Source organism: Suillus clintonianus (assembly GCF_016758775.1).
Source record: "Suillus clintonianus strain FC179 chromosome Unknown DEU56scaffold_1, whole genome shotgun sequence".
NCBI classification, from domain to species: domain Eukaryota; kingdom Fungi; phylum Basidiomycota; class Agaricomycetes; order Boletales; family Suillaceae; genus Suillus; species Suillus clintonianus.
Window position 1 is genome coordinate 806,696 of NW_024539225.1, and position 26,404 is coordinate 833,099.

Here is a 26,404-nt window from a genome sequence, read left to right on the forward strand (position 1 = left end):
TAACGTACCAAGCATTCTTCGAGTGAACAAGTTCATCGTTGCTTATCCTAACACCCACATTCACCAGACAAGATGCCCAAGGCAGATATCAACAAGGCAGGTTGGGAGCAAAGTGAATTCCCCATTCTTTGCGAAACATGTACGCTGTGATTTAGTTAAACTGAATAGACCAGAAACTGACGCGCTTGACTAGGTCTGGGACCTAACCCGTTCATCCGAATGGTCAGTACTCAGTCTTGGCTTCTATGACCAACCCGGAATACTGACGGCCTAGCTCAACGTGTAGTCGAAACAAGAGTTCGGTCGCTCGTGTGGCACATGTGCTCGCCCATTCACGGTTTTCCGATGGAACCCAGGCTCCGGTGCACGTTACAAAACCACTGTGATATGTCAGACGTGCGCCAAAGTGAAAAATGTCTGCCAGACATGCCTTCTTGACCTCGAATACGGACTACCGACCCAAGTTCGAGACACCGCCCTTGCCATCCAGAACGAAGCACCGACCAGTGACATTAACCGGGAGTACTATGCGCAGAACATGGAGAACAAGGTACGTTGTTGTCTACCATCGGCTCCCGTACATCTTGTTAAGTCATACTCAGATGGAGGATGGAAACCAATCCTTGATGCAAGTCGGGACGCGGGCTACATCTGCTGGGAAGGAAATGCTGAAGCAGCTAGCTCGGACAAACCCATATTACAAGCGAAACCGCCCACACATCTGCTCCTTCTTCGTAAAAGGAGAGTGCAACAGAGGAGACGAGTGCCCGTTCCGGTGAGCTCACAAGCAATACCCTTCTCGCTTCAATCCCTGATAAGGCTTGCTTTACCAGGCATGAAAAACCTGTTGAGAACGAGCTTTCCCACCAAAATATTCAGGATAGATATCATGGTAACAATGACCCAGTTGCACGAAAAATAATGGCCAATCACTCGGAGGCGCAAGGTTTGAAGCCACCAGAAGACGAGACTATCGTGAGTGAGATGTTTCCTCTTCTTTGATAAAGCGTTTGACGGTCCGGCACCATAGACCTCTCTATTCCTTTCCTCTCTCCCCTCGTCTGCCTCGGAACTTAGCATACGAACTCATGTCACCAATTCATTACCTCAAATACCTTCGTCACAGTTGCGGTCGGTCGTGCATGTCGCAAAATCAAAGTGAGCCAAAAAAAAACTGCTTTTCAGTGGTGTTTTAAAGCTAAGACCCATTTCAGATGCGCGTTCGTCAACTTCCGAGATCGTGATTCTGCTGAGAGGGCAGCAGAAGCTTGGGCGAATGGCCTGGACATGGATGGGGAACGAGTTTATGTGAAGTGGGGAAGAAGTAAGGGTTCTCCCAAGTCTTCAACACCTACCGCGGGACCATCAGCAGTCCCTGCATCTGCGTAAGCCTGTCTTGCAGGAGGGAATGTGTCCATCAGATGGCATAAACATCTGTCTCATTCCGTTTGGGGCGATCTTATGCATACGCTAATTCGTCCTGATTTGTTATTGTTTACACTATTGTAGTTGGAGTGTATGATATGCATTATTCGTCCTGAGGCGACGCGCTGTGGCCGAGCTGTGATGTAAGACAAAATTCTACTAGTCCTTGATTACTATAACTTTCAGCACCATTTCCCATTACTTTACAAGCAAGCCACCGAAGCCCATGGATAAAAGCCAAGCTGCATACTCCGTGAAACCAACACCAGCATACAGAGAGCGTCCGAAGTTGACTAAACCAGGACCAGCTGAAATAGAAGTTGGTAATGCTGCTGCCAAGGGTCCACGGTGAACGTACGACAGATACCACCGATCCCCCAACCTATCCCAAATATTACTGAACCAAGTATGAGCCTCCAGTCGATTTTGGTGGAGGCCGGGATGTTCCATTTGCCACCGAACCTAGGTTGCTCTACACACGCATACCGATAGAGCAGGGCAGCCAGAGGAAGAGCGCTTCCTGCGATGAACACCATGGTTGGGTCGAATGCCGAGGACAACGGTAACACCAAGAATGCTAGAACCCTGTGTGGATCGACCATATTGCCCAGGCGGATGGAGAACGCGAAAGCCAACGATGTCAAGAAGCTTGCCATATAGCGAAAAATAGACTGGAGGATGTTTGACAAAAAATTAGTGCAAGAATGGATTTACCTGCTCACGAGTGTTGAACTGTTGCTGGTGCCATTCTTGAGAGCCGAGCACGTGTACGCAAACCAAAGAATCCCAAGGGAAAGAGTTGCGCCCAGAAACTGTCGTCCCTGTTTATCGAGGGCCCAATCCAAAGACCCAGAAGTTCCAAGATCACCGTTTCCGTGAACGAAGTGGGCTGTAGCTACGGCGCTTGCAAAGAACGTGGCTGTTGCCACAAGGGAACTTTGAATGTGTTGAATCCACACACACTGAGAAGACGAGTTCAGAGCATACCGAAGAGAAAGTCGGGATAAGCCACAAATCATATGGCTTGAGAAATAATCAGACGCATGCGCGTTACAGATAGACCGGGGAGGCGAACCCTGAGGTGCATCCATTGGCCAGCTATGAACCAATCGCGCAATTAATGGAGTACCTTCTGAAAAAATACCGCACATACCTTCGTCCCGATCCCGACGAGCAACCCAGAAAACACCATTCGGAGATGCGAAGACACGGTAGTCTGGGGCTCTGGGGTATCCACATTACTGGCGATGCCGATAGTGACACCACCTAGAATCAGACCCACGACGGAAGCCATCGCTGCTTTGTCTCCTCGAAAGGAGCGGTGAATAAAGCCAGAAACACCAAGGACAGATCCATTAAGCACTAGAAGAGAATGAACAGACAGTGCAATGCCAATCCCCCCTAAGAGGGCTTGCAGGGGTTTGGGATGGGACTCCGTGATCTCATGCTGATGGAGCGACATGATTCAGCGGGGCGTTGTTGACCGAGGACCACACCTAAATCCTGTTGGGTTTTCTTTATACGTCGGGGTACGAGCTATATTGCGACGGTCGGCTTAGACAGAAGTTAGTCTCCCGTGACCAGAGCATATACTAGAAGGAACTTCAAGGAAGATCGCCTTCTTTCTAGGTTAGACAGAGTAGAAATGGCACAATAGCCTATAGGGGGAAGTGTTTATTTTTCGGCTCCTTCCAGTACAATCTCCGAACTCAGTTGAGACTGCTACTTCAAATCAGTGCACGGATCATGTCGACTCTCGAGTCAACTGATTGTTGACTACAATACTCGAGCTCTTGTCAATGGTGCGAACCAGGCTCGCCTGTGTCCTACTCAGTATTCCATTCATGCCTCCGACACCTATAGCAACTCCCTCATTTGTGTTTAATGTCACAGACTCACAGACCACGGTAGACCCTCAAAACGTTTCACTTGTATCGCACAATCAACCTCGAGCGCGTCCTCAGAGAGTCAAAAAGAAAATCGGATTCAGAAGCCACACTATCTAATACTCGTCTTCGTACATGCACGAAAATATGGGAAACATTGTCAAGAGACGAACTGGAACGTAGATGGTTGGCGAGACAAATAAATGCGAGAAGAATGAAGTCCAAGGGTACATCATTCTCTTGTACTTTTCCGAATATCTTCACTCTTAACTGGCACAGGACTCACACCCGAAGAGATCACTGCCCAACCCCGTGCAGAGCGCAAGCTCGATCGTGCAAAGGAGATTGCCGCCGCTGCAGAAGCAGAGACCACTTTCAAGGAAGAAAGTCGCGTCATCGCGCCTGGTATTGCGCCTGATGGCACGCGAATAACCCCCTCTGCTGCGACCTGGTGGAAACCAAAATCCGCATCCGTACCCCCGAAACAGTCGTTTCCAGACCTCGCACTAGATGAAGAAGAAGAGATTGAGCCTATACAGGACCTCGGGCATCTCCAACTCTTCCTTTATGTGACCTTTCCCCTCGTCTGGGCACTTGACTGTTTGACCATCGTACGTCCCGAAGCCATATGTCCCCTTATTCCATCCTCGAAACTAGTTTATCTTATCATTTTACCCAGAATGTGTCCTTTACCCTCGCTGAAACATGGAATGCATTACAAAATGCTCACATAACTTCGTTGGTCCCACAGCTAAACACACCGTCACCTCCACGTTTTGACAATCCATTCCTCTTATATCGCATACCACCACCATTGCTCCCTTGGCTGGTGACGTTCGTTACATGATTATATCCGCACCGCCTTTGACTTTCGAATTTTAGGTTTGGGCGCTTCATGTTTGAATCGCAGCGTTAGAGAGGCATTCAACGTTCGGAACATTGAAGATCTCGGCGTGATCAGAGCGTGATCAAAGCAAAAATGGACGATGCTGAAAGGTGATGTGGGTTAGTGATGCGTCGGGAAAGCGAGAAAACCTTGGATGAACGTGCGTCAAAAACGGTCGAGGGTATGGGACGAGGCGATGTGATCTCCGCGCTGTCCCCACACGACACTGCAATGATGACGAGTGAACAACAAGGAAAGATGAAATGCTACAGCATCTAAAACATTTTTCGGGCCCACAAGCACAGTGTCAGCAACACTGGCGTAAATATTGGAAATAAACAAGAGATTGACGCTCTAGCTTTTGGATTCACAGCCATGAGCTCCGAAGTTCCTGTGCAAATTTAAGAAATAGCACATTTTGCTGTGCTCACGTTGTAAATTCTTCTTTCTCTCAACCTCTTGGTAAGTCTCATCTGAACTTGCAGCGTAGATGAACTAACGATCAGATCTACTAGAGGCACACTGGTGTTCCAGCGGGAATCTTCAAAACGACCAACATTCAGACCTACAGCACACGAAGAGAGTGCACCGTACATTCAAACGCATCCACAGTATACCTTCCGGATTTGACGACTTGACAGTTTCTCTCGCGGACACGAAGCCATGGCTTCCACATCGACGAAGGCAGCCGCCACGAAATCAATTCTGAAACCAAAAATGACTTTCAAGGGTCCTGGAGATTCGATATCCTACTTTCCTGATGGCCAGCGAATGATTAGCGGATCTTTTGATAAGACCACCCGGCAATGGGATCTGAAGGCGGGTAAGGAGCTTGAGGAAGCGCGGGGTTTTTGCGAGAAGGAGGTATGGACAGTGGCGGTATCAAGGGATAGTCGATGGGTTGTTACTGGTGGTGGATTCGATGGTATCGATGAAGATACCGGGGAGCTGAAAGCCTGTGAGGTTGAGACGGGGATTGTGAAAGGATTTGAAGGCCACACGCGTGTAATCACCTGCATTGATATATCCGCGGACAGCAAGCTGCTGGCGAGCGGGTCATACGATGAAACAGCGCGGATATGGAACTTGGAGACAGGAAAACTTGTAGCCGGTCCATTCAAGAGTGTTGATTGGGTGGGCGCAGTTCGATTCTCGACGGATTCGAAGAAGCTCGCAATCAAATCGTGGTCGGGGACGTGCCTTGAGGTCTGGGATATCCAAAAACAGAAATTGGGTGTGAGCATAGGGGAAAAAGATGAATTCGAGGAGTGGCATAGCACGCATGCGCCAATTTTCTGGACAACTGAAAACAAAAGCATCTTGGCCGCATTCACCTTCGACACCGATGACGTAGCCAAGACAATTTACGAGTTTGACGCCTCGACGTTGGAGATTCTCGGGACTCCCTTCAAAGGGCACGGGCCAGGTGAAATTGACGCGGTCCTGCCGCGACTGCCGCGGTCGTGACGCGCCTGTGACGCGGCATATGTGACGCGGCACTGTGAGATAGAGAACATGTTCAAACAACATCTTATGTCGCTCGAACTGAATTCCAAACACTTTGAAAATCCTCGTCAATGATCAGCATGTGAGTGTCCGTCTGCGTACAAGCCCTAGACTGCTGTATTCACTTCTCACCATATTTACAGTGCTTGTCTTCTGTGTCTATACTCGCATACTACGCGGCCACCATGTTAAGCCCCAACCATGTTATCTCGAACTCCATTCAGGCTGGGTCAAGCACTGCTCATACCACGACAGGTTTTCCCAAACATCTTCACAGTCTCTGTACTAATGTCAACGTTCACACTTACCTGTGCCGCGTCAAGGCCCACTTCATGCCGCGTCAGTGCCGCGTCAACCATAGCCCATGCCGCGTCAGTGCCGCGTTCAAACAAGTTGTGCCGCGTCACATGCGCGTCACGCCGCGTCAAACCTCATCCATGCCGCGTCAGTGCCGCGGCACAGCCTCGTCACAGCTACCCTTCACACACGAGTTTGACTTGCGACTCTGGCTGAGATATGGCTGACCACTCAATTATAGTGTTGGCAAAAGCGCTTTGGGTCGTCTCGGGAAGTATTGGTATCCTGTGCAGCTAATTCAGTCCTTTGTTAAGTGTTGACGTGCTCCGCAGACTCGGAGGGTCCAGAGAGGGAGGAAAAGAAAATGGTCATTGGCTGATGTAGCTAGTTATACATGTCCCTATGACGAATAAAATAACAAAGGAATGGTCATGAACCCGTCCAACTTAAGCTTGATGTAGGAATCGAATGCAGAACATATAGGAACACCTGCACTGGCGCGTCAAGGTTCGCCAGTGCCGCGTCAATGCCGCGTCACGACCGCGGCAGGCGCGGCAGGACCGCGTCAAAATAGCCACGCCCAAAGGGCACACCAGGGCTGTCATTGGTCTAGCAATTTCATCTTACAACACTCTCCTCGCCAGTGCGTCAGATGATGACACCATCAAACTCTGGGCCTTCGAGTCCCGCCAACTCCTCGCTTCCTTCGTTCAGAATTCTACCACCCTTGTCCTCTCACCCGACTCGCGCCAACTAGCTTACACGAGTTACGATAAGAACGACGTGCATAAGTACAATATTTACATATGTGATATTCCACCCGATGTGCTTGCTCAGGCCCGTGTACGCATTCCCCGGAAACATCTACTGCTCGTGTGCTAATATCCCTTACAGACCAGTGCACGCAAAAAGTCAACCCTCAATCAGGCCCGTGTACGTGCCTCATTCTTTTACTCATTACACCACTCATCCATCATTATCATCGCAGCTTGGCGCAACTCGTCGTCCTCCTACAGTGCGCCATAGACCACCGATGCCCGTCATACCTATGGTGCAGAGGCCTCCACCTATAATCAACCCACAGCAACCCATTTTACTTCGCCTCCACAAACTTCTTCCCTTCTCTTCTCGCACAGCCGCAATTCCTCCTGTTCGCAATCATATTGAGCCTAGCGGTCCTCTAGATGTATGTCCCCATTTCTTCCTCCTTTTGCATTTGACTGGACAATCGCGATGTAGCTCCCAGCTACGTCGCCCCTACCCCACCATCTCTCAGGGCCCACTGCAACTCAGGGACGTTCGGATATCAGTTTCAGCCAGAATGTGAGTTTCCCCTACTGTTATCACATTTTTTGCTCACATTTTGTTCAGCCTAGACCACTGCCTACCACCCGATTGTCTGCAACCCCACCCACTACCTTCTCTACCCGTCTACACAATATATCAACCTGGTGGCCTGTTCGTGCAGGTCATGCACTTCCGCCTATTGTTGATGTCCCTCACGCACCGGGTCAATTGGTGTGCTTGGTTCATTTTTACTCTTGTCACTGAGGTCTCATCCATTCAATCGCAGCGCAACGCTGCAGCAGGTGCTCCCGGCCCTGACAATGAATATATCCGAGAGGAAGACTATGTTCCCCCTTCACTCAATACTGGGACGCATGGAAGGGACCGGTATTGTTTTTGCTTCTAGCATTGTGCGCTGGCATCCCCCGCGTAGTGTAAATTACCTGTCACTCCTCGCATTCCGTGTTCTATGCACATCGATACATATGTCGTTCGTATATCCAGATTTTGTTTCGTCTTTGACACTTCGATTCCGGAATACAGGAAATGAACGAGATAGATTCAGCCCATTCTCAATAAGTGATGGTTTTTTGCCGTGTAGCAAGAGCCTCCGGACTGAATAACGTCTATCGTCTCTGTGAAAAACGAACCAGCAGCTACATTCCCTCCTCTATGGCAGATTCGGATCAACTGTGCATCCGTGCATGCGGTATGCCTTCGCTTAACCGAGATCGATATTCAGTATGTGCGTGACTTAGAAGCATATCCAGCGAATAATGAGTTATCAACTGTCCTTCATACAAAGTGGTGCGACTGAGAAACCTATCCAGCGAATCATAAATTAATGACTGTCCTTCATACAGATTGGTGGCAGAGGCGGTGTAACTATGTCCATGTCTACATCCAAGAAGAGATACAAGAGCGGGTTGCCTGGCTGCATTCTGGCACAGTAGAATCAAGGTAGTAATGAAGTAACGGATGGAATCAAACTCTGAAGACACAGTCAAACGCGAATTATACCAGGAAAAAAATTGATCATACCGAAATGTCTGAAGCAGTTATCGGACACGCGAAACTGGCGGGAATGTTCACCACCGGATAAACCACGAAGAATAGGACACGTAGTCCAAGCTGAACAAGGAAAACGCAAGTGAGAACTCTATGCGTGACACTTCGCGCGCGCACGGACCGTAATATCAAGATTGATTGTAATATCTTGCACTGCTGCACCGCCCACACCGCATTTTGTAGCAAGATCTTCCAAAATTGATAGGCCTGAAGTCATATTTGTGCTAAATTCCAGCGAGAATGGGAATGTGAAGTTAGTTTGCGAGTTGGAATTGAAGGTGATGTCAGTTTCATTGCCGGTTCCGACGAGCGTATTATTGATAGGGTAATATGCCTGATGAATTGTGAAGCGATAAAATGAGGTGAACGGTGCTCGACCTACCTTTGCGTCTATGGACTTGAAAGATACAGAAAAGTAATTTGGGTTGGCGACGCTGTAGTTCCGGTCAAAAAATGAATCAGACAAAGTGCGCAGTCATCTTACGCAAGATCAACGCCCAGGTTAACTATGATGCTTCCCGAGCTTAGTTGAACCTGATATAAATGAGAACCGTATACAAACATCAAGCAGGGGGCTGCCTTACCGCATTTTGAGTGGTAGACGGCCCTACGGTACCAACAATAGCATCCGGAGGACGGACCCACTGCAAGAACATTGAGTGTATCATCGTCATTTCCCTTTGCAAGACTCACCATGAGCAGTGCAAGCAGTATGCTGATAATGAGGAAGACAGCAACCATCAACGTGCAACAGCAGAACCTCCCCAAGCAGCTAACTCGGCTGCCCTAAAAACAGCGCTCAGCTTGTGAGTTACCGAACAAGTGAGACACTGAATCACCCTTGTCCATAGACCACCAGAGTTCCCACCTCTCCAGGCCTTGAAATCCTGAGATTGGCTTGTGAAATAGAGTCAGGTAGGTCAGGGATCCTAAAAGAGCTAGTGACTTACCGTCCAGTTTCTTTCGCAAAGCCCGGTTGGTCATGAGGATTTGCTTCATGTACTGCAGGCGCATACGGTGTAGGCAAAATGTGTGGGTTCGCATTGGGGTCGTCTCTGTACTCGCCATGTGTGTGGGGATCATAGCCGCCTTGGTCATACGCCTGGTGTGGTTGCCTGGTGTCGTATTGATTATATGATGCATCACCATACTGCTGGTTGTGACCCCCTTGCTGCTGATCAGAGTATGGGTCTCTGTACTGAGACATGGTAGATGGGATGATGGTGCGAGATGCAAAAATGGAGCTACTGCGGCACTCACGAGAGCCGAAATTTGGCTGTGCAACTGCGAAGTGGCGCAAGGGGGCTTGGTTACATCACGACCAAACTTAAACATTAATTAATAATTTGGTGTGCAAGGCTGTTTATAGTTTTGCCATGCATACTTAAGTGTTGATGAACTTTGTCGAGCAGTCGCATAACGCACAAAGTGGGACATTTCATTTCATTGCATGTACGATCGAGAAGATTGTATGATAAAGTCAAGGTCAACCGAATCCACTGGTACTACCTGAAACGAATGGCATCCTGTGTCCTCCAGACGAGGTCCCTGGGACGTTAGAGGATGTTACTGCACCTGCGCCAGAGTTCGAACGTCCGTGTGAAGTTGATGGTATGAAACGGTTCGATTGGAGTGAGCGCATTTGGTTGGATGTCTGACCAGTGAAGTGAGTGCCGCTAGCGTGAAGTGGGGACTGCGAGACTGCAAATGAGCGTTGTCGAGGCCTGGAAACCAACGGAGGTGGTCGCTGTTGTGCCACTTGCGGTTCAGCCGTCTGGGTGTTTACCATTGCGGTTCTTGTATCCGTTGAGCCTATCACAGGTCTGAAGCGACCTCGAGGACCGGGTACTGGCGGGGGCGGAGGTGGCATAGATCGATGTCCTTGTTCCCCGGACGTTCGCAAGTGGCGAGTAGGCACCGATTGTTCGTGAGAGAGCTGAGGAGCTTGCATGCGTGATCCCTGTTCACCATTGTACGCATATTGTCTGATATGGACCATTGAAATCAACGAGTGGTGAGATTATTGATGTTCTTACTCCGCAAAACGACTCGTGCCAGGTCGTTCCGGTTGACGTGTCTGGCTTGGAATTCGTCCATGATCTTGACGCGTGAAATTTTGTTGTTCCCCAAGCGGCATGGTGATTCTATTTGGTCCGATTGGGGTGACGATGGACCTTGGGCTGGAGCTTGCCTTGAAACTGGCTGCGTGGTTATACCTCCAGCATAAATGCAGTCTTTCACTTACTCGCGGACATCAGTCATTGGACGCTTGCCATTCGCATTGGAGAAAGATGAGGGTTCTTGAGCATGAGCGGGGTCGAAGCCAGGAGCACACCGGCGTAGGCGCTCCACCTCTCGCCGCAAACTGTCAACTTCTCTGTTCTCGGTGAGGATGGGCGGTGTTACAAACTGTCAGTCAACGAACTTTCGAAGGGCCTTTCTCTCCGCTCGAATACGTTCGCACGTCTGGCTAAGATGGGAACAAGATTGCCGATAATAACGAATGAGACCAGCGAATGTGTCTTGTTGGAACTGTTGCGTGCAGGTCGAAGTCTAAAGAGCAGCGAAACTACATCCAAAAGGCTCACTTTCACAGCGTTCGCTATCGAGTCCAGTGAATAAGGGAGAGGCCTAAACCAGTCTGACATTGGGGGTTCCAGCTGTGTTTCTCGAAAGATAAGCCAGACATTGTGCCCGTACAGAAGCAAACATACATCTCGGTGTAGGGGTACCAGCTGTATGTTCTGGGCGTTGCATTGTGCACAACTCTGATCCGGCTCTCATTGGGTGAATCAGAAAGTTAACACAAGTTTCCAAGGCACCAAATTCGAGGGTAGGGGGAAAGCATCTTACTGAGATGATTGTTGCAAAGAACATGGCCGCATTCTGTGATCCAAAATGGAACGGGTGGTCCGCGGTCGCTTGATGTGAACGGGAGATGACATACAGAGCAGTTGACAAAATCCCAGAAATCGAATTCTGATTCCTGTCCTGCTTGCTCGTTTCCGGTGTTGGACATGGTGGAAGGTCAGAAGTTAGAACACAAGTAAGATGGACTTAACGTGAACAAACTGTGAAGTACGCCCGTAATTATGTAATTTAAATTAGAACGCGAAGGTCAAATGAAATAATTTAACAAGCGCTTCTTGCCCTCCACTCTTGAAGACGGAGTCGGAAGGACTGTCATCCTTCCATATACCATGTCGGATACCACCGCTTCAAATTCACTGCCGGAGCTGCAAGCAGATGCGACCCGTAGTTCAACCTTTGGTGCGAATGCTAATGGACGCCAATACATCGTCAATGATGGTACTAGCCACCTAACCAAACCGCTAATCTCCACCAAGGGTTGGACCCTCGCACAGTTGGTCAAAAAATCACCCGATTTTCATCCAGTGGACAGGGTCCATTTTGACGATCCGATGCTGATGCAGACAATCCGGATGCACGAAGATTCTGGTACCCCGTTAATCATTGAAGGATTTCATGAACACGAGAGTTGGCCTGCTGATCTGTTCACTTTGGATTGGCTCAGTGAGCATGGGAAACCAGGTGAGGGTTTTTACCCTGGCAGAATGTGTGCCACTTGACTGATGCGCGAATCCAAAGGGGCATCCGCACGTAACGTGCGCAACTGGGCTGATTTCGACCTGCCCCTTTCCGAGCTCATCCGTAAACTTCGTGCGACCCCAATATACGCTAGCGAAAATGGTGAGGACATGTATCATGTCGCCCTTTATGTCACCTCACTTTCATCAGAAACCGAGCGACTGTATGGCAAAGATGCAGAATGCCCGCATGAGTGGGCCACTTGGCTATCAACGTCTGGCGTACTTCCGAGCGATCTTCTCCCTCACGGAACCAATGATTACCTCAAGCACCTTCCGGTCAGTTCGTGTCTTCGATACACTTAGTGGCTATACAGATAATCATCTTCGTTCAGAGTGATGTACAGACTTTGATGTGCTACCTCGGAGTAGGAGACACGTTTACTCCTTTCCACAAGGATCTGTGTGCATCCTCTGGCCAAAATCTTATGTGTTATACTGAGAATGGCGGGTCATCTTTCTGGTTTATGACAGAGAGTTCAGCTGCATCAGCCATGGCTGAATTCTTCCACAAGATGAACGAGGAATTAGACTTTGAGACACATGTCGTGACCCTGAAAGAGTTGGGGAAGTCGAAGCTTAAAATCTACATTGCGGAACAAAACCTCGGCGATCTAGTGCTTGTTCCTCCAAGAAGCTGTCACCAAGTCATCAATAATGGTGGTATCACGATGAAAACATCCTGGTCGCGTATGACTCTCAAGGGCTTGTCGAATTCTCTCTATCATGAACTTCCTGTATATCATCGGTACGTCTGTTTATCACACTGGTGTGTTTTGCATGTGCAGTGACATTTTTATGCAGTGTATGCCGATCGGAGACGTACAAGGTCAAGTTGAATATATATCGCGCCCTTCAATATCAAACACAGATGCTTCGGGAACTTCAAGAACAGCAGACAAATTCTCCTCACCCTGATCGGTCATCACCCACTCTAAACTTGAATCTCGAGCGAGTCGCTGATGATCTCCATCACTTACTTGAGTTGCTTGATGATGTCCTTGGGGAAGAATACTCGCCGAAGCACCAACATATGCCGCATGTTTCGCAATCCGATACGTGCCATCAAACTGATATAACGTGCGACTTTTGCGGCGCAGACATCTTCCAGAGTTTCTTTGAATGCACGTCTTGTGCTCTCCATTTACCTTCGGTCAATGACGAGATGAAGATTGGAGATGGTATTGTGGTTTGTTCGCTTTGTTACGTCGAGGGTCGGGGTTGCAATTGCGGGTCTATGAATCCAACTCAATGCCAACCTTTCGGCGATCTACTAAGAATTCGCGATGAGGCCCTGCATGTCATTCGAGCAATATGTCCTGACATCGTGAAGGACTACGAGTGTCTAATGGAGCATTCAAAGTGGGTATACTTGTGCTCTTGGGAGACTGCTGTTTAATCGCGCGTTTAGTTCCATCATATCAGCACGTCACGTCGGTGTCTTCACAGCTGCCCTCGTCTTGTACGAACGACTGAATATGGAAGAGTCACTGCGCATGTGCCTGTCAAAGCACCACGCTCCCCGAAGTTCTATCATCTACTGCGCACTCTGCCATGTCGGACGATGCATGACTCATATATTGGAGGGCTACCATACGCATTCTGCACCGGCACTCCTGATGTCGGATAGTACAGAAGGATGGCACAGCTACCACAAGCAATCCAAGGCAGCGTTCAAGGGAGGATATGCGCAAATTCTGCACGACGAAGAGACTGGTGCACGCCCGGATTTTCGCATGAAGTTGGCATACGTTGCATCCAAATTTCGTACATGCAAGTCTGTCAACCCGAACGCAACTATGCCGGGGTGGTACGATAAATGCATAGAGCTAACCAGCGCGTCTGTGAGAGGTCCCCCATTATCATTTCCCCGCGAAGCAGCTAATACATTGGCAAGGTTGCATCATCCCCGTTGAAGCAGGCAACCACTCAATCTAGCTCCGAGGCAACGTTCGATAGACCTCAGAAGCCTTCTTTGTCTACGGCATCACTCTTTCGTAGGTCAGCAAGTTTTAGTGATTTGACATCGCTCCCAAGCGACTTTCAAGGTAGTTCACCGGGAAACCGTGCGGCTGGTGCTTTGGACATTCATGAATCACTTTCCACAACTCAACAACATCCAGGCGTACCACCTGCAAACACAAAGAAGCGAAGGTTTGTTCTGGACTTTGTATCCGTTCCCCACCCTCCATGTGATGGGCCTTCATCCAGTATGTTCGACGATACCACAAAACCTCATATCAGATCTATGGTATTTGCTCCACATTTGTATTCAAGTATCAGGTATTGACGTAGAACATGTAGTCAGATGAAAATGGCACATTTCTGAGCATGCGTTCGTCCACTCAACTTGACGCTTCTCCTCGAACCCGAGCGCGGGATGTCAGCGAGGAGCATGAGCAGCTTGATGCCTCTGCCGGCGGTTCGAACGGTCGGCCTCCAAAGAAGCAGCGTGTTGGTCCCCCCGGGAACGGGCTCTCGAGCAAAGAGCCCCTGAGAGTAGAGAAACGGTGAGAGGTTCGTCTGTCGAGAGGAGAAGCGTGACTGAGCGGATTGTTACGTAGCGCGTCAAACGGCAAAGTCTATCTCACGAACAAACCTCAATTTCCCATTGAACTACTCCCAGATTCTCACAAACCCTCCAAGAAAGCAGCAGGGAACAAAGCAACACCGAATAATGTTCCATCAATGGATCAGGAACAGCTACGCCTGGCGCTGGCTGAAAATGAAAAGCTGAGGGTTGCCAATGCTGAATTGAAGAAAGACAAGGCAATACTGGAGAACGAGATATGTGCTCTGGCAAGACACAACGAGGATCTGGTGACCATGGCGACAAGCTTCCGAGCACAGTCCCGTAAGACGCGCAACCACCTTCTCGCCCTGGTTGGACAAGGCGTTGTCAATCCTCCTTCCATTTCCGCTCCTCCGGTTGGCAGACACCAGGAAGCAATGCATCGTCGAGGCTCTCTTACTGGCACTATATCCTACACAGAAGCACCTCACACTCAGCCACGTTTCCTCGCGCAAATTATGGACGGGGCTATTCTACACACTCAAACTCATGAGACAGACCACACTTTCCGTATTGGACGTCGCTCTGTAGGTCGCTTTCCCCCCATCCAAGACACGCTGCGCCATGAGCTGGAGACGGGAGGGCCGCGTAAGGACACAGCACAGCAATCCCGTACCCCATCTGACGAGGAGAATTATCCACCCGAGATGCTCGTCGCCGAGCCTACCCGAACTCAAAGCCAAGCTAGTGTTTCTGATGATGACGAAGGCATTTTCCCCTCGCTTCTGGAAACCGAAACCTCCTCCGATGACATGGATGGCTAAGCGTCCACAGCATCAATCTCGCTCCTTAGCTGATCCCATAGTTAGACCCACATAATTGTCCTCAACCGACCACTTTACTGCACATATCTCAAAGCATAATTACTCCTGCATAAACCCTCCGTCACCAATTTACTTACACATTCCTGGTAGTCTGTAAAGCCGTACAAAGATAGTCAAAAGCAAGATTCGATCATTTGATCAACGCTACGGCGGATGTCCAAACATAAACCGTGAAAGTGGATATTAGGTGCGAGTAATGAATGGGTATAACAAAGTGTCGAAGGTAATGACTGACGATGGATGGTTTACGTTGATGATAGCATGGAACAGAAATAGGGAAAGAGCCAAAAGTTGGCAACGATCAGCCGCACCGGCATGTGAGAATTCTCCAGATGCTCGACTTTGGTTGGGGAGGGTCGTCATCCTGTTGCTGGCGGTAGTCCTCGCCGCGAGAAACACCTGCCTCATTGCCGTGGGCACGCACTGCGCTTATTGCGGGTGGAGCGGCCCCAACCGTTGACACCATGGGAGATGCACGTCCGTATGCTTGAGATCCGTATGGTTCATCGCCTGTTTCCCAGCCATCATAACCAGTAACTACATTCGCGTAAGGATGTTGCTGCGCACCGACATTATTAGATCTGTTTTGCGGTGTCGAGATAGGAACGTTAATTTGAGCAGCAGCAGAGAGGGGAGTGGCAGTGCCGCCAGGTGCGCTTCCTGCTCCAGGGGTAAGCACATTAGGGACTCTGCGCTGCTTCGAGCCGTTTCTAACCAGCGCTGGTGAAGGCAGGTTGACTCCACCAGTCTGAGATGCGCGGCGCCAATCCGCATCCCGACGTCGTTCCAAATTTCGACGGTCCAACGGTGCAGGCGCCATGCCCGCATTCTGTATCTGAGCAAGTACTTGCGATTGCCCCTGCGCGACAAGATGAAATCTTTGCATTGAGAAAAATAAAGCTTGACTTACCTGCGAAGCTTCCCAACCTTTACCCCCTGTATAGTTTAACAAAAAATTAATAAGAGGGTTACAAGATGCGATGATGACTATACCATTTAGTAGGTTCCAGTCAAAAATGCCATCGTCCAAGTCGTTGTTATTCTTAATGACTTTGGAAAAGAGCTCCCTCAAGAAATCATAGTCCGGGGTCTCCTCAAATCCAAGTTTGCGAACATAGTTCAAATAGATACCGAATTCCTCTGTTCAAGAGTTACTGGAGCATTTCGAGGACACTTGATGAATTAACAAACCTGGATATCCCTCAGATAGGTCCTTGATGGGTGTCGTCTGCTTCTTTTCTCCAATCTTTTCGTACTTTTGCTTGTTGGTAGCAGCCTTCAGCCCTTGCCAAGGTAAACTGCCCCGCAAAAAGTACATAAAGACATGTCCGAGAGCTTCTAGATCGTCTCTCCGAGATTGCTCTGAAGAAATAAGTCAATGTGGCGGATCACGACAGAAAGACACACACCTCGCCCCAAATGTGTATTGATGCTCATGTATCGCGCCGTACCGCTCAAACTTTTCCGTTCCCGGTAAGGAATGTGCTGCTTGGTTTTAGGATCGCGATATTGTTTGGCCATTCCAAAGTCAACCACATGAATGACTATAGTATGAGGCATATGTGAACGTAATATCCGCCATGAACGTAGGAAACTTACGATTCGCCGACTTCGTGCCAGGACGCCCAATGAGGAAGTTGTCAGGCTTAATGTCCCGGTAAATGAGGTTTTTGTCGTGGATAGTTTGTACCCGGGACAACTGCGAATAGTTAGACGGCGGAAGAAATCTGGAAAGGAGCGATACGCACCATTTGTCGGGCTGCCATGCACACCGTCTTAATAGAGAACTTGCGTCCGCACATATCGAACAGATCCTCCAAGCTCGGGCCTAAAAGATCTATCACCAAAATGTTGTGAAGGCCCTCCTGCCCGAAGTGATATATTTGAGGGATTCCAGCTACAATACGCGTGAATTAGACTTCGTTTACTTGTGAGTCCGACGAATGTACGCACGGCAGCCAGCTAGAATGCGGTATGAACGACATTCATCTCGAAGCTGAGGTGCCTCTGCTTTGCGTGGCTCCTGCAGCCAAAGAAGATATATGAGGAACAAAGGAGAAGTCAGTGAAGTAGAGCACCCACAAACTTGATGGCGACAGTCGTGGAGTTCAGCAGGTTCGTTCCTAGGATGGGCCATGGTCAGCTTAAACTGAAACACGATAAAAAGAGGTGCAAACCTTCAAAGATAACACCGAATGAGCCTTCGCCGATTTTCTTGCCAACACGGTAATGCACGCCGACTACGCTCGTCGTGCCAGAGTTATGGGAAGACATGAGAGGTGTATGGAAGGTTGTTATTCAGAGAAAAGAACTTAGACCGTAGACTGGGCAAGGACAAGGCCTCCAGGCCTTCTTCTGCCTGTGCGGCGGCGGTGGACAAACGTTGAGGGTACAGACCTCGGTCAAAACCGAGCTTGCCAAAACAAGCGACTCCCTATGCAGTTGCATTGATAATATCGCGTATTAACACAGTAAATTATGAATCCCATGCATGTCTTTACATGTAACTTATGTGAGTCCATATATACCGACTTCATGGTACATCGCAGCGTGAACTACATAAAGGAAATTGTGTTTGAATCCTCACCCTGAAAGAAGCCTATCTTTAAATGAGTCCGGGGACAAACTTCCAGAGCATAGAGGCATTGTAGGCAACGATGGAAACCATCAAAGCCACAAGCGCATATTTCGTCAATGCCACTTTCCTGCCCTGGTTGAACCACTCTTCTCCACCTACCACCTTAAAATCATCCCAGCGTGGCTTTCGCATGATCCACCAGTAGAATGAGACCATACCAGGGAACGTAGATACATTTTTTGGGCCTTTTCGATTGTCACCTCGATAGTATGAAAGACAGCTCAAGAATATCGTTTGTTCCATGCGCTTTTGGATCCAAGTGTTGTAATAGGTTGTGGCCTTTTGGCTGACTTCGAGTGATTTTGCCTTACCGTTGATGATAGGCTTCATCAGCTTGAGGATATAACTGACCTACATAGCCTTACGTTTGATTACAGTAACTCCAAGTTTCTAAAAACACACACCTGAGTTTCGATGGTGAAAAGAAGAGAAGTGTGGGCTGAGGCACTGTTGGGCCCTGACAAAGTTATCAGATGAAGTCATACTGCAAGAATCAGCCAACCACTAACCCACGATCGTGAACATGTTTGGAAACCCAGGGAAAACCGTTCCGTAATAGCTGCCTTCTGATTCGAAATATTGCTTCAGAGTGAGGCCACCGATTCCGCGGAAAGCTACATCTCGCTCGGCCTGTGCAGTATATCAAATATTAAGGACCGGTACGCGTGAGGGTTATTGCCGGATTGAAAATCACCATATAAAAGCCGGTGCCAAAGATTATTGCGTCCAGTGGTACTTTTTCACCGGTCTTGAGAACGATACCATCCTCAACAACTTCTTGGATTCCAGTGCAATTCAGATCAACGTTAGGTTGGTGCAAAGCAGACAAGTAGTTAGAATCAAGGACCAGGCGTTTGCACCCAGGAGCTATTTAGCAATTGTCAAATGGTCACAATTATCGAATTGCAATTGCTTACGGTAGGTGGGAATAAGCTTATCGTGGAGTTTCGCTGGCGCGGTTCGTTGCATGTACCACGTTAGGACCTATCGATCATTAAAAATAATCAGATAGACAGAGAAGCTGACGTTACCTTCCTCATGACAGCACTGACAGGTGAATTAGCCACGAAAATGCCCCATGGAAGATCACCCTGGAATTGAAAAGGTCAGTTTCTGCCATTCCAACAAATCTCTGTAGCGCACCGTTATCATGATGAAACTTCTGTACGCGTACATGAGAAACGGAACATGGGCAAACGCCCACTTGACCCACTCCGGGTAGCGGTAATTGAACTTCAGCCATTCAGCACAATGTGCAGCACCAGAATGATGTTTAACATACCCTCATTCCAATCCATTGTGGGGTACGACAAAAGTTGATGACACGAGTAGAAGGCTCGGCGGCGATAACCGGTATGAATTGAGTTCTGCGGTGCAAAGTCATTTAACACGTGGCTTTTGATAGGCAGACAAGGAACGGATTTACGCAGAGCAGCCATTGCCAATGACGCCAATTGCCTTGCCTTTCAGATCTACATCGTGCCTCCACTGAGAAGAATGCCAGAGCGGTCCTCTAAATTTCTCCCTTCCAGGAATATCCTGAGGATACATTGGCGATGTGAAAAAACCGACAGCCTGGATAACAGCTTCCGCTTGGGTCTGTATAGTCTGGCCAGACACTACGTCTTCTAGTGTCAGGTTATGCACGCCATTTTCTTCGTCCCACTCAACAAGAGTAACGCGGGTATTGAACACTGTGCGGGAAGCCAGGCCGTATTTTTGATATATCTCCTCCCAGTACGCGCGTATCTCGGGCTGCGTGATGTAGTAATTCTCCCAGTATGGATTTAGTTCCGTTGAGAGGGAATACCAGTGTCCGGGAACATCAGACCCACATCCCTGATCAGGAGATTCGATTATCAAGTTTAAAGAGAGGACACAACCATACAGGGTATGCATTGTCCTGTCAAAGCGCATTAATGTTGATTCTGCGCGGGTTATCATGCTCTGAATAGCTTACTCGCCACGTCCCACCGATGGACCCTGCTTTTTCATAAATCTAGAAAAGTCAAGTTTTCATCCTACAGAATGATGTTCCGGCTGCCAGTGGCTTACCACGAAATTGTCATGTCGCAACTTGTTTCTCAAGTTCACAGCCATGGTAATTCCAGAGATGCTGTTGTGCTCGATTAAGTATTGTCACGGTGCTCCCATTAGCCATTCGCACAACTACAATTGAACGTACCCGGCACCAACTATGGCCACTCGAGGTGTATCACGATCCATGGCTAGCAGAATGTTTGGCTTGTGTGGGTATCAAGAACAAGATTGCGTAGTTCCGTAACACGCCCATGAGAGGATATCTCTGGGCTGTACCCCGCTCGGGCAAAGTCCGGATATCAATACTTATTGATATCTTGCGCCAAGACTCTTTGAGAAAGAACTATGGTTCAGCTCAATTCGGAAACAATGTACAATGTTGACCATCCACGCCGTCAAGTGACTCAAATCCACGTAAGTATCGCTTAATTTCCAGTAAGTAGCTGTCAAACCAAATACAGTTAACAAGTATTCCTTGCCTTGGATTTGGGGATTTAGGCTCATTCGACAAAGGTTCCGTGCTTGCGCACAAAAGCCGGATTGATTCGAGAAGGCGATGCTTGTCAAGATTGTTGACTGTTGTTACAGCCCAGTTTAGCACCATCGACGCGCACCGAGAGTAGAAGACAAATAATAAGACTGCATGTCATGTTAGAACACAATACAGAGATAGCGTATGAGTGAAAGATGATATCAGGACCGAAAACAAGAGGGTAACTAAAAATTAACATACTCAGACAGCGCCTCGCCACAGATGAATTAAGTCCAGTCCAATATTCTGTGAGTAGTGCGTTTTTACCATACAGTCGGGACAGCGCTCCACCCCCGAGCTTCTCATCGAAACTCAAAGCTGGAGCTAAAGCGCTCCGGGACGTGACTAAGAGTCAGCTGTTGATATCTGGGAGATTCAATTAGAGGCATAAACTCGCAAACTACTCATACGTACGGTTCTGAGTTCTGATGGAAATAAAACCCGCTCATTGTTGCAGCAGGGGGATGAGTTCGTGGACCAACTGATAGGCCTCGGCCTCCTCGTCTGACGCTGGAATCCCTCCGCTTCCGCAAAGCAGGGACTGTCTCCGTTTTCCCGAGTGACGGTGAATGGGGCAACGGCGGATCATTAATTCCACCCTTCTCGAGCGGAACAGACTGCGTTACGGGGCGAAGTGTGGATGTGGATGTAGGTGGCTGGGGATTGAAATCGACACAAACATAATAAAAGCCTGTTCATAGGGAAAGCGCGTGTTGCTATGTCAGAAGCTGTGGTTTCTTGTCGGGCCAACCACATAGTGGTCCGCGCCTGAAATAAAGGTAGTAGCGCACCTGCGAAGCTTGCACCATTGATATCTTGTACTCTATGATTGGGTACCAAGAATCGTTCTTTCCATCTCATAAAGACTGCTCCACGATCGCGGTCGGGGATGGTCAGGTTAGGCTTTTTCAACTCGTTCTTTACATGCCGGAAAGCAGGGAACCGCTGCCAGTGGACCATGTCCTCTTGTTCATTAGCGCCCCAGTTTTGCGTCAAGAATCCATAACGGCTGCCTATGATTTCTGCGTCAAAGTAAGTAGTCAATTCAGGCCAGTCATCCGTCAAGCCGCGGATACGGAGGTACCCGCAAAGAAACGAGGAAGCAAAATCCACGTCCTGGTAGGGAAATGAGCTTCACCGAATATTGAGATTAATGTTCCGCTTGGACGTACAACGATGTTGACATTCACTTCATAACTATTCCTGCCACTTTTCTGTGTACCCTGGAACACAGCACCGGGATACAAACAATGGTGGCCTTGAGAGCGCACACGGATGTGCGTGACGTCGAGAAGGGGGTTTGGAGAAGAGTAAGAGGTATTTGGACGAGGAGAGTAAGAATCTGTGGATGTGTTATTGCGGGAGTGGGACAGGGGTCTTGAAGGTGTGGTAGCATGAGTGTGAATGGATGATACAGCAGGTTTCGGGGTAGCGGGTATAGTCGATTGGGAATAAATAGAGGGGGGGCAAGATAGCACAGAAATTGGAGTGCACAGAGAAGAAACTGTCGAGCTGGGTGTAGAAACATCGTCCATGTCCATATCATCGGCAAAGATGCCAGCGTCTTGCATATGGACGAGCGGTACGCTGTTCAGCTGGGTGGAAATTGCAGGAGGCATGGCTCGGACAAGGGAAGCGCCGACATCATCAACTGCGAAGACATCATCATCTGGTTGCATTTGTGGCTGCATGTCGCGACACCAAGCACAAATGGTGTTAGAATCGTGGTCGTCCTGCATGAGCACAGCATTGGATGGGTCGAGCGGGTGGTTGCAAGACAAGCAATATTTAGTTGCTTGTGTAGCTTCTGGTTGTATTTGATCTGGGATGACAGGGTATGTATTTTCTACTGGCATTGTTGAAAGCGGAACTTGGGGAAAGCTGAGGTGTGAGTGTGACGCTGGTTGACAACTTGTGTACATGTATGTGTATTAAGATTTGGTGCCTGTTCACGTTCACGTGCCTCAGAGAAGGTACTTGGAAGCTGTAACGTTGACAATTTGCTGAACAAACTCTATAATACTGCGGCAGACCTACCATCGCTGAGTCCTTGTTGACGTTCTCTATAAATCGCTTCATTTACGGTCAGGACTAGCGCTCAGAAGGCCATGCGTTTGCTGGCATGGTTCATATAATATCATGACATGATCTCGCGCAACGCGGCCGTGACTACTAAGACGCTCGTGCCTCGAGGCTACTAATAGGTTAAGTGACACGGCGGCCAAGTCTCCTTCGACACTCGGTGCATGCAAATAAGTTCCATGCAAATTTCCACAGCTTGGAGGCGCATTACATCACGAACGTTCCAACTAATATGATGGCCACCACTGGCAAGCGTCAACTTGCGCGCTTCTGCAGCAGATTTACCTACGTACCATTGTCATCAACTTGGCAACTGCAACACCAGTCAACGGCTCATTGCAGGCGTGCCATGCCCGAAGATCACCGCGAGTGATATTTTTATCTCCGCTGGCGCTCAGATCTCACTAGTAATCCGTTTGTACAACAAGAATGCCATACAAGACCGTCCCGCTGAGCGCTTACCAAAACGCTCGAGGGATCGGCAAGCAGCACAGGCTGCACAGCGCCGATTCTAGCAAGCGCCTACACGTTCAAGTTCTCGTGCCGCGCTGCGCGGCGGTCCGTCGTCACCGTTTGCTGTGTTTCTTCTCGTTGTGCTAAGTAGCATTTCAACTCTCATTCAAATCATTCGAAGAAGCATGAAAACTTATTCTGAAATTGACAGCCACTTGGAGACGCTCGCCGGCGTCTACACTTGCCAGTGCTGTGAGAGCCGGTATGATGTTGTACTCTGAAGCTGTGTGGCAAGTTGTTGTTGTATTTATGTTGAACCGCAGCCTATAGGAGGTAAGCTGCTGTGGATGGCAGCAGTGCGATTATTGCTTCGCAATTTCAAAGAAGCAGAATCGCGGTTAATCAAGGTCCACAGGCACATATTATGAAAATACGTATGTTTCGCGGGCAACCAGGCATGTGCCTCACGATTTGACGGTCCTCGGAGATTCAATATAAATGCATGCGGGGTAAGTAGTGGCTTTACGCAGTGCCGATGGGGCAAGTAATACGATCCTGGAAGGGAACCGAGAATTATAGCACGATAGATCGTGGTCGTCGATTATCAGCTTACGAGTCGTTCTTATCTGATCGATTTCCTTGTCAGATTCCTTTGTCTATAAAGATACAGCAGAGGACCTCAAGCGTTGAACCATTATTGCATATTAGTGCTCCGAGTTGTCACGATGATGCGCCTTCGTGATCGTCAGCCACCCTCACGTCGACCCACACAATATTCCCCCATCACAGTTCTTCCTGGCAGGAAGGTGCGGGTGCCACTGACATTCAACCCAATCTGAATGACTAGTAGTCATCAAACTTACTGATTTCAGGTAACTTCTACTGGCAGTGCCGCCCGTCGGCAATCCGTGCAGCGTTTTGGCAGGGTTATCAACAGAGATCGCAGAGAACTTGAAAGGGAACGAGACCAAGTTGGAGGTGAAGGTTTTGCCGATCTCATCCATTGGGTATGTCAGTGATCACTGTACGCCGACAACATGACTAATATGATGGCCTTTCAATCCAGCAAGATGGAAACGCAATGATCACATTCAAACGAGTGCTTGATCACCAAAACCCCACAGCAAGTTAATTTTTACCCCTCAAGCTGGTTTCAATTGATATAAGTATATAGAATCACAAGACGTCGACAAGATGTGAACCCTCTGGCCACACAGAGAGGGCAATGCATGATGATATCGTGGCACCACGCCGGGGGATGTGCGGAAAAACGGCCCCTGACGATTATGTGAGAAATTTCCTCAGCTCCTTGCGGCCCAATTTGGAGGGTAAGATCCAAGAGTTCAAGACAATCGGCCTTGATTCAAAAAACACACTGGATGCCTTCGTCCAATGGCAGGCATCTGAACGGGAGGGCTGGATTTTCTCTCAGAATCCGTACCTCCAGCTCACTCCATTAGAGCTCAGTGGGTTGATGCTAGGCATAGAGAGATTGTCAGATGGGGGTAACGGGGCATGATCACAACTGTATTTCCCAACAGTCTGTTGCAAGTTCTATTGCCACAACCTGCAGGAAGTAAACATATATGCGTTCCGAAAAACGCTCCATGAATGGTGGGTTGTTGCATTTGCACTAAGCAGGAAGTAAAAAAGAATGTATCGATTGGATTGGTGGATCGATGAGCGATTGTAAATGAAAACCACAGTATGAATGGACGGTCGTATGAAGCGTAAGTATATGGTAATTCACGAGATTACAGGTCATCTTCCTCTTCCGGAAGCGGAACAGCCTCAGCCTGACACGAGGCATGATTGAGCGATTAGCGCTCCATGAACCAGAAAACAAAGACAGACCTTCTTCAACTCTTCCTCGTATTGTTTCATCAACTCAGGGTCAACATGAGCCTCAGCAGGGGCAAGGGCAGGAGCCGCTACGAAGTCTAGGTCATGGTTGCTGCACAAGGTTCATCAACGAGATCGAAGCGGCGCTTGCTGAGGAATAGACGTACCCAACCAGCTTCCTTGCAAGCCACAGGAATGGTTTCTCGAAGTTGTAGTTAGATTTGGCGGAGATTTCAAAGTAAGGCAGGTTCTTTTTGCGGTTGAACGTGACAGCGCCTGTCTTCACTTTGCGCTCCTGAAGCAGATGATTGAATCAAGTGGCATCGCAGAAGACGAGGTCCCGACTGACCTTTACGTCAACCTTGTTTCCACACAGTACAATGGGAATGGTCTCGCAAACACGCTCAAGATCACGGTGCCAATTTGGCACATTCTTGTAGGTGATTCTGGAAGTGACATCGAACATGATAATGCCGCATTGGCCCTGGATGTAATATCCATCACGAAGACCACCAAACTTTTCTTGCCCAGCTGTGTCCCAGACATTGAAACAGATCGTGCCGAAATTTGTGGAAAAGGAAAGTGGATGAACTTCGACACCGAGAGTGGCTATACAAAGGGCACGCGGAGAGGAACCGGATTATCGCAACTGCTCTGCGATTATAAGAGGGATGACTTACCGATGTACTTCTTCTCGAATTCACCAGTAAGATGGCGCTAAGCATCACAGAAATCAGATTGTGATCGCTCAGATGCGGGACGGTACTGCTCACCTTCACGAACGTGGTCTTTCCGGTACCACCATCACCGACTGAATTTTTCCGTCAAAGACGCGACCGATAGCGCAATACGAAGGGCGCGATGTTTTGAAAGACATACAAAACCATGATGATCAAGAAATGAGCCACAGAGCATGAGCATGATGATCACTGCGAGCAAGATGGGGACAATGACTCACCAAGGACCAGCTTAAAGGTAGGAATCTGAATCGGATTCTGTGCCATGATAGGACTGTTGTCGTTGGAGAAAGAAAACGATAAACAAGAGGCGAAGGGCAGAAATCAGGAGATGAGATAAGGTTTGGTTGCCACTTTGGCGGGAAACTGTCCGTATCTGGGAGCCGCTGAGTTGGTCCAATAGATGTTCCCACGATTGACGATGTTGGTTTAAAAATTATGAAGAGGATGGCGAGCGTAGAGCTCGAGACAGAGCCTGACAGAGCTAAGAGTTGTTTTCCATTTGGTCACAATCACATAGTTACATAGGAGAGCACAACGTTTCATTTGATCAATAGGTACATGATAATCTAATTGAGGGTCGCTGTCACTGCTGCTTCCCTTTCGATAGTCGCCGGACTCATCGAGGTTGTTCCTGCGCCAAGAAGCATAGGATGCTGTGGCAAGGTAGTGACTAGTCGAGCTTCCAACCATTGTCAGCGAGTCGGAATAGAGGAAAGGC

General features: G+C 48.7%; 14 protein-coding genes across 14 annotated transcripts; 6 read left to right on the plus strand and 8 right to left on the minus strand.

Annotated features, from left to right (window-relative positions):
• The first annotated feature begins 39 nt into the window (after positions 1-39).
• On the plus strand, positions 40-1,547 carry DEU56DRAFT_763771 (uncharacterized protein). Its single transcript, XM_041350841.1, has 7 exons — positions 40-139; positions 194-222; positions 287-550; positions 603-775; positions 834-975; positions 1,031-1,158; positions 1,215-1,547. Exons 1-7 carry the CDS (start codon positions 73-75, stop codon positions 1,387-1,389), a joined length of 978 nt encoding a protein of 325 aa, XP_041215719.1. The 5' UTR covers positions 40-72; the 3' UTR covers positions 1,390-1,547.
• On the minus strand, positions 1,211-3,092 carry DEU56DRAFT_12020 (uncharacterized protein). The gene is made up of 5 exons (XM_041344634.1): positions 2,579-3,092; positions 2,501-2,523; positions 2,148-2,448; positions 1,784-2,096; positions 1,211-1,733 (listed from the first exon to the last, which is right to left on the minus strand). The coding sequence occupies exons 1-5, from the start codon at positions 2,885-2,887 to the stop codon at positions 1,624-1,626; spliced, it is 1,056 nt and encodes a 351-aa protein (XP_041215720.1). The 5' UTR covers positions 2,888-3,092; the 3' UTR covers positions 1,211-1,623.
• A 33-nt stretch (positions 3,093-3,125) lies between these two features.
• On the plus strand, positions 3,126-4,663 carry DEU56DRAFT_12112 (uncharacterized protein). The gene is made up of 5 exons (XM_041344643.1): positions 3,126-3,227; positions 3,337-3,538; positions 3,591-3,922; positions 3,991-4,140; positions 4,194-4,663. Exons 1-5 carry the CDS (start codon positions 3,225-3,227, stop codon positions 4,212-4,214), a joined length of 708 nt encoding a protein of 235 aa, XP_041215721.1. The 5' UTR covers positions 3,126-3,224; the 3' UTR covers positions 4,215-4,663.
• A 1,083-nt stretch (positions 4,664-5,746) lies between these two features.
• DEU56DRAFT_12087 (uncharacterized protein) lies at positions 5,747-6,308 on the plus strand. The gene is made up of 3 exons (XM_041344638.1): positions 5,747-5,785; positions 5,847-5,906; positions 5,959-6,308. The coding sequence occupies exons 2-3, from the start codon at positions 5,889-5,891 to the stop codon at positions 6,214-6,216; spliced, it is 276 nt and encodes a 91-aa protein (XP_041215722.1). The 5' UTR covers positions 5,747-5,785; positions 5,847-5,888; the 3' UTR covers positions 6,217-6,308.
• Positions 6,309-6,657: 349 nt separating this feature from the next.
• On the plus strand, positions 6,658-7,993 carry DEU56DRAFT_763806 (uncharacterized protein). Its single transcript, XM_041350842.1, has 5 exons — positions 6,658-6,843; positions 6,895-6,933; positions 6,989-7,323; positions 7,372-7,518; positions 7,574-7,993. Exons 3-5 carry the CDS (start codon positions 7,034-7,036, stop codon positions 7,908-7,910), a joined length of 774 nt encoding a protein of 257 aa, XP_041215723.1. The 5' UTR covers positions 6,658-6,843; positions 6,895-6,933; positions 6,989-7,033; the 3' UTR covers positions 7,911-7,993.
• Positions 7,872-9,670, minus strand: DEU56DRAFT_763811 (uncharacterized protein). The gene is made up of 9 exons (XM_041350843.1): positions 9,306-9,670; positions 9,195-9,252; positions 9,049-9,141; positions 8,940-8,999; positions 8,840-8,889; positions 8,738-8,789; positions 8,477-8,689; positions 8,329-8,418; positions 7,872-8,278 (listed from the first exon to the last, which is right to left on the minus strand). The coding sequence occupies exons 1-9, from the start codon at positions 9,560-9,562 to the stop codon at positions 8,243-8,245; spliced, it is 909 nt and encodes a 302-aa protein (XP_041215724.1). The 5' UTR covers positions 9,563-9,670; the 3' UTR covers positions 7,872-8,242.
• Positions 9,671-9,781: 111 nt separating this feature from the next.
• On the minus strand, positions 9,782-10,699 carry DEU56DRAFT_12293 (uncharacterized protein). The gene has a single exon (XM_041344652.1). The coding sequence runs from the start codon at positions 10,352-10,354 to the stop codon at positions 9,842-9,844; it is 513 nt and encodes a 170-aa protein (XP_041215725.1). The 5' UTR covers positions 10,355-10,699; the 3' UTR covers positions 9,782-9,841.
• Positions 10,388-11,374, minus strand: DEU56DRAFT_722221 (uncharacterized protein; the record flags this gene model as incomplete). Its single annotated transcript, XM_041347720.1, has 6 exons — positions 10,388-10,571; positions 10,601-10,737; positions 10,777-10,887; positions 10,944-11,015; positions 11,070-11,134; positions 11,209-11,374. 6 exons carry the CDS (start codon positions 11,372-11,374, stop codon positions 10,388-10,390), a joined length of 735 nt encoding a protein of 244 aa, XP_041215726.1.
• Positions 11,375-11,555: 181 nt separating this feature from the next.
• On the plus strand, positions 11,556-15,299 carry DEU56DRAFT_905932 (uncharacterized protein; the record flags this gene model as incomplete). The annotated part of the gene is made up of 9 exons (XM_041356777.1): positions 11,556-11,907; positions 11,965-12,066; positions 12,115-12,242; positions 12,299-12,711; positions 12,768-13,325; positions 13,375-13,807; positions 13,861-14,214; positions 14,268-14,473; positions 14,528-15,299. 9 exons carry the CDS (start codon positions 11,556-11,558, stop codon positions 15,297-15,299), a joined length of 3,318 nt encoding a protein of 1,105 aa, XP_041215727.1.
• Positions 15,300-15,479: 180 nt separating this feature from the next.
• Positions 15,480-17,772, minus strand: DEU56DRAFT_12388 (CK1/CK1/CK1-G protein kinase). The gene is made up of 10 exons (XM_041344658.1): positions 17,537-17,772; positions 17,442-17,482; positions 17,313-17,382; positions 17,108-17,256; positions 16,959-17,058; positions 16,769-16,903; positions 16,551-16,721; positions 16,353-16,499; positions 16,270-16,295; positions 15,480-16,218 (listed from the first exon to the last, which is right to left on the minus strand). The coding sequence occupies exons 1-10, from the start codon at positions 17,631-17,633 to the stop codon at positions 15,661-15,663; spliced, it is 1,494 nt and encodes a 497-aa protein (XP_041215728.1). The 5' UTR covers positions 17,634-17,772; the 3' UTR covers positions 15,480-15,660.
• A 192-nt stretch (positions 17,773-17,964) lies between these two features.
• DEU56DRAFT_921555 (uncharacterized protein) lies at positions 17,965-20,281 on the minus strand (the record flags this gene model as incomplete). The annotated part of the gene is made up of 13 exons (XM_041358509.1): positions 20,183-20,281; positions 20,053-20,113; positions 19,958-19,996; positions 19,886-19,900; positions 19,424-19,836; positions 19,280-19,364; positions 19,141-19,230; positions 19,029-19,088; positions 18,915-18,981; positions 18,692-18,864; positions 18,507-18,627; positions 18,402-18,454; positions 17,965-18,348 (listed from the first exon to the last, which is right to left on the minus strand). Exons 1-13 carry the CDS (start codon positions 20,221-20,223, stop codon positions 17,965-17,967), a joined length of 1,602 nt encoding a protein of 533 aa, XP_041215729.1. The 5' UTR covers positions 20,224-20,281.
• A 590-nt stretch (positions 20,282-20,871) lies between these two features.
• On the minus strand, positions 20,872-22,425 carry DEU56DRAFT_905935 (vacuolar import and degradation protein-domain-containing protein; the record flags this gene model as incomplete). Its single annotated transcript, XM_041356778.1, has 4 exons — positions 20,872-20,935; positions 20,984-21,260; positions 21,361-21,685; positions 21,742-22,425. 4 exons carry the CDS (start codon positions 22,423-22,425, stop codon positions 20,872-20,874), a joined length of 1,350 nt encoding a protein of 449 aa, XP_041215730.1.
• A 1,115-nt stretch (positions 22,426-23,540) lies between these two features.
• On the plus strand, positions 23,541-24,680 carry DEU56DRAFT_12664 (uncharacterized protein). Its single transcript, XM_041344674.1, has 4 exons — positions 23,541-23,910; positions 23,977-24,111; positions 24,171-24,227; positions 24,279-24,680. Exons 1-4 carry the CDS (start codon positions 23,830-23,832, stop codon positions 24,621-24,623), a joined length of 618 nt encoding a protein of 205 aa, XP_041215731.1. The 5' UTR covers positions 23,541-23,829; the 3' UTR covers positions 24,624-24,680.
• A 60-nt stretch (positions 24,681-24,740) lies between these two features.
• On the minus strand, positions 24,741-26,175 carry DEU56DRAFT_12612 (ras-domain-containing protein). Its single transcript, XM_041344673.1, has 7 exons — positions 25,905-26,175; positions 25,720-25,757; positions 25,627-25,663; positions 25,296-25,555; positions 25,114-25,241; positions 24,959-25,058; positions 24,741-24,900 (listed from the first exon to the last, which is right to left on the minus strand). Exons 1-7 carry the CDS (start codon positions 25,948-25,950, stop codon positions 24,859-24,861), a joined length of 651 nt encoding a protein of 216 aa, XP_041215732.1. The 5' UTR covers positions 25,951-26,175; the 3' UTR covers positions 24,741-24,858.
• Positions 26,176-26,404: the final 229 nt, after the last annotated feature.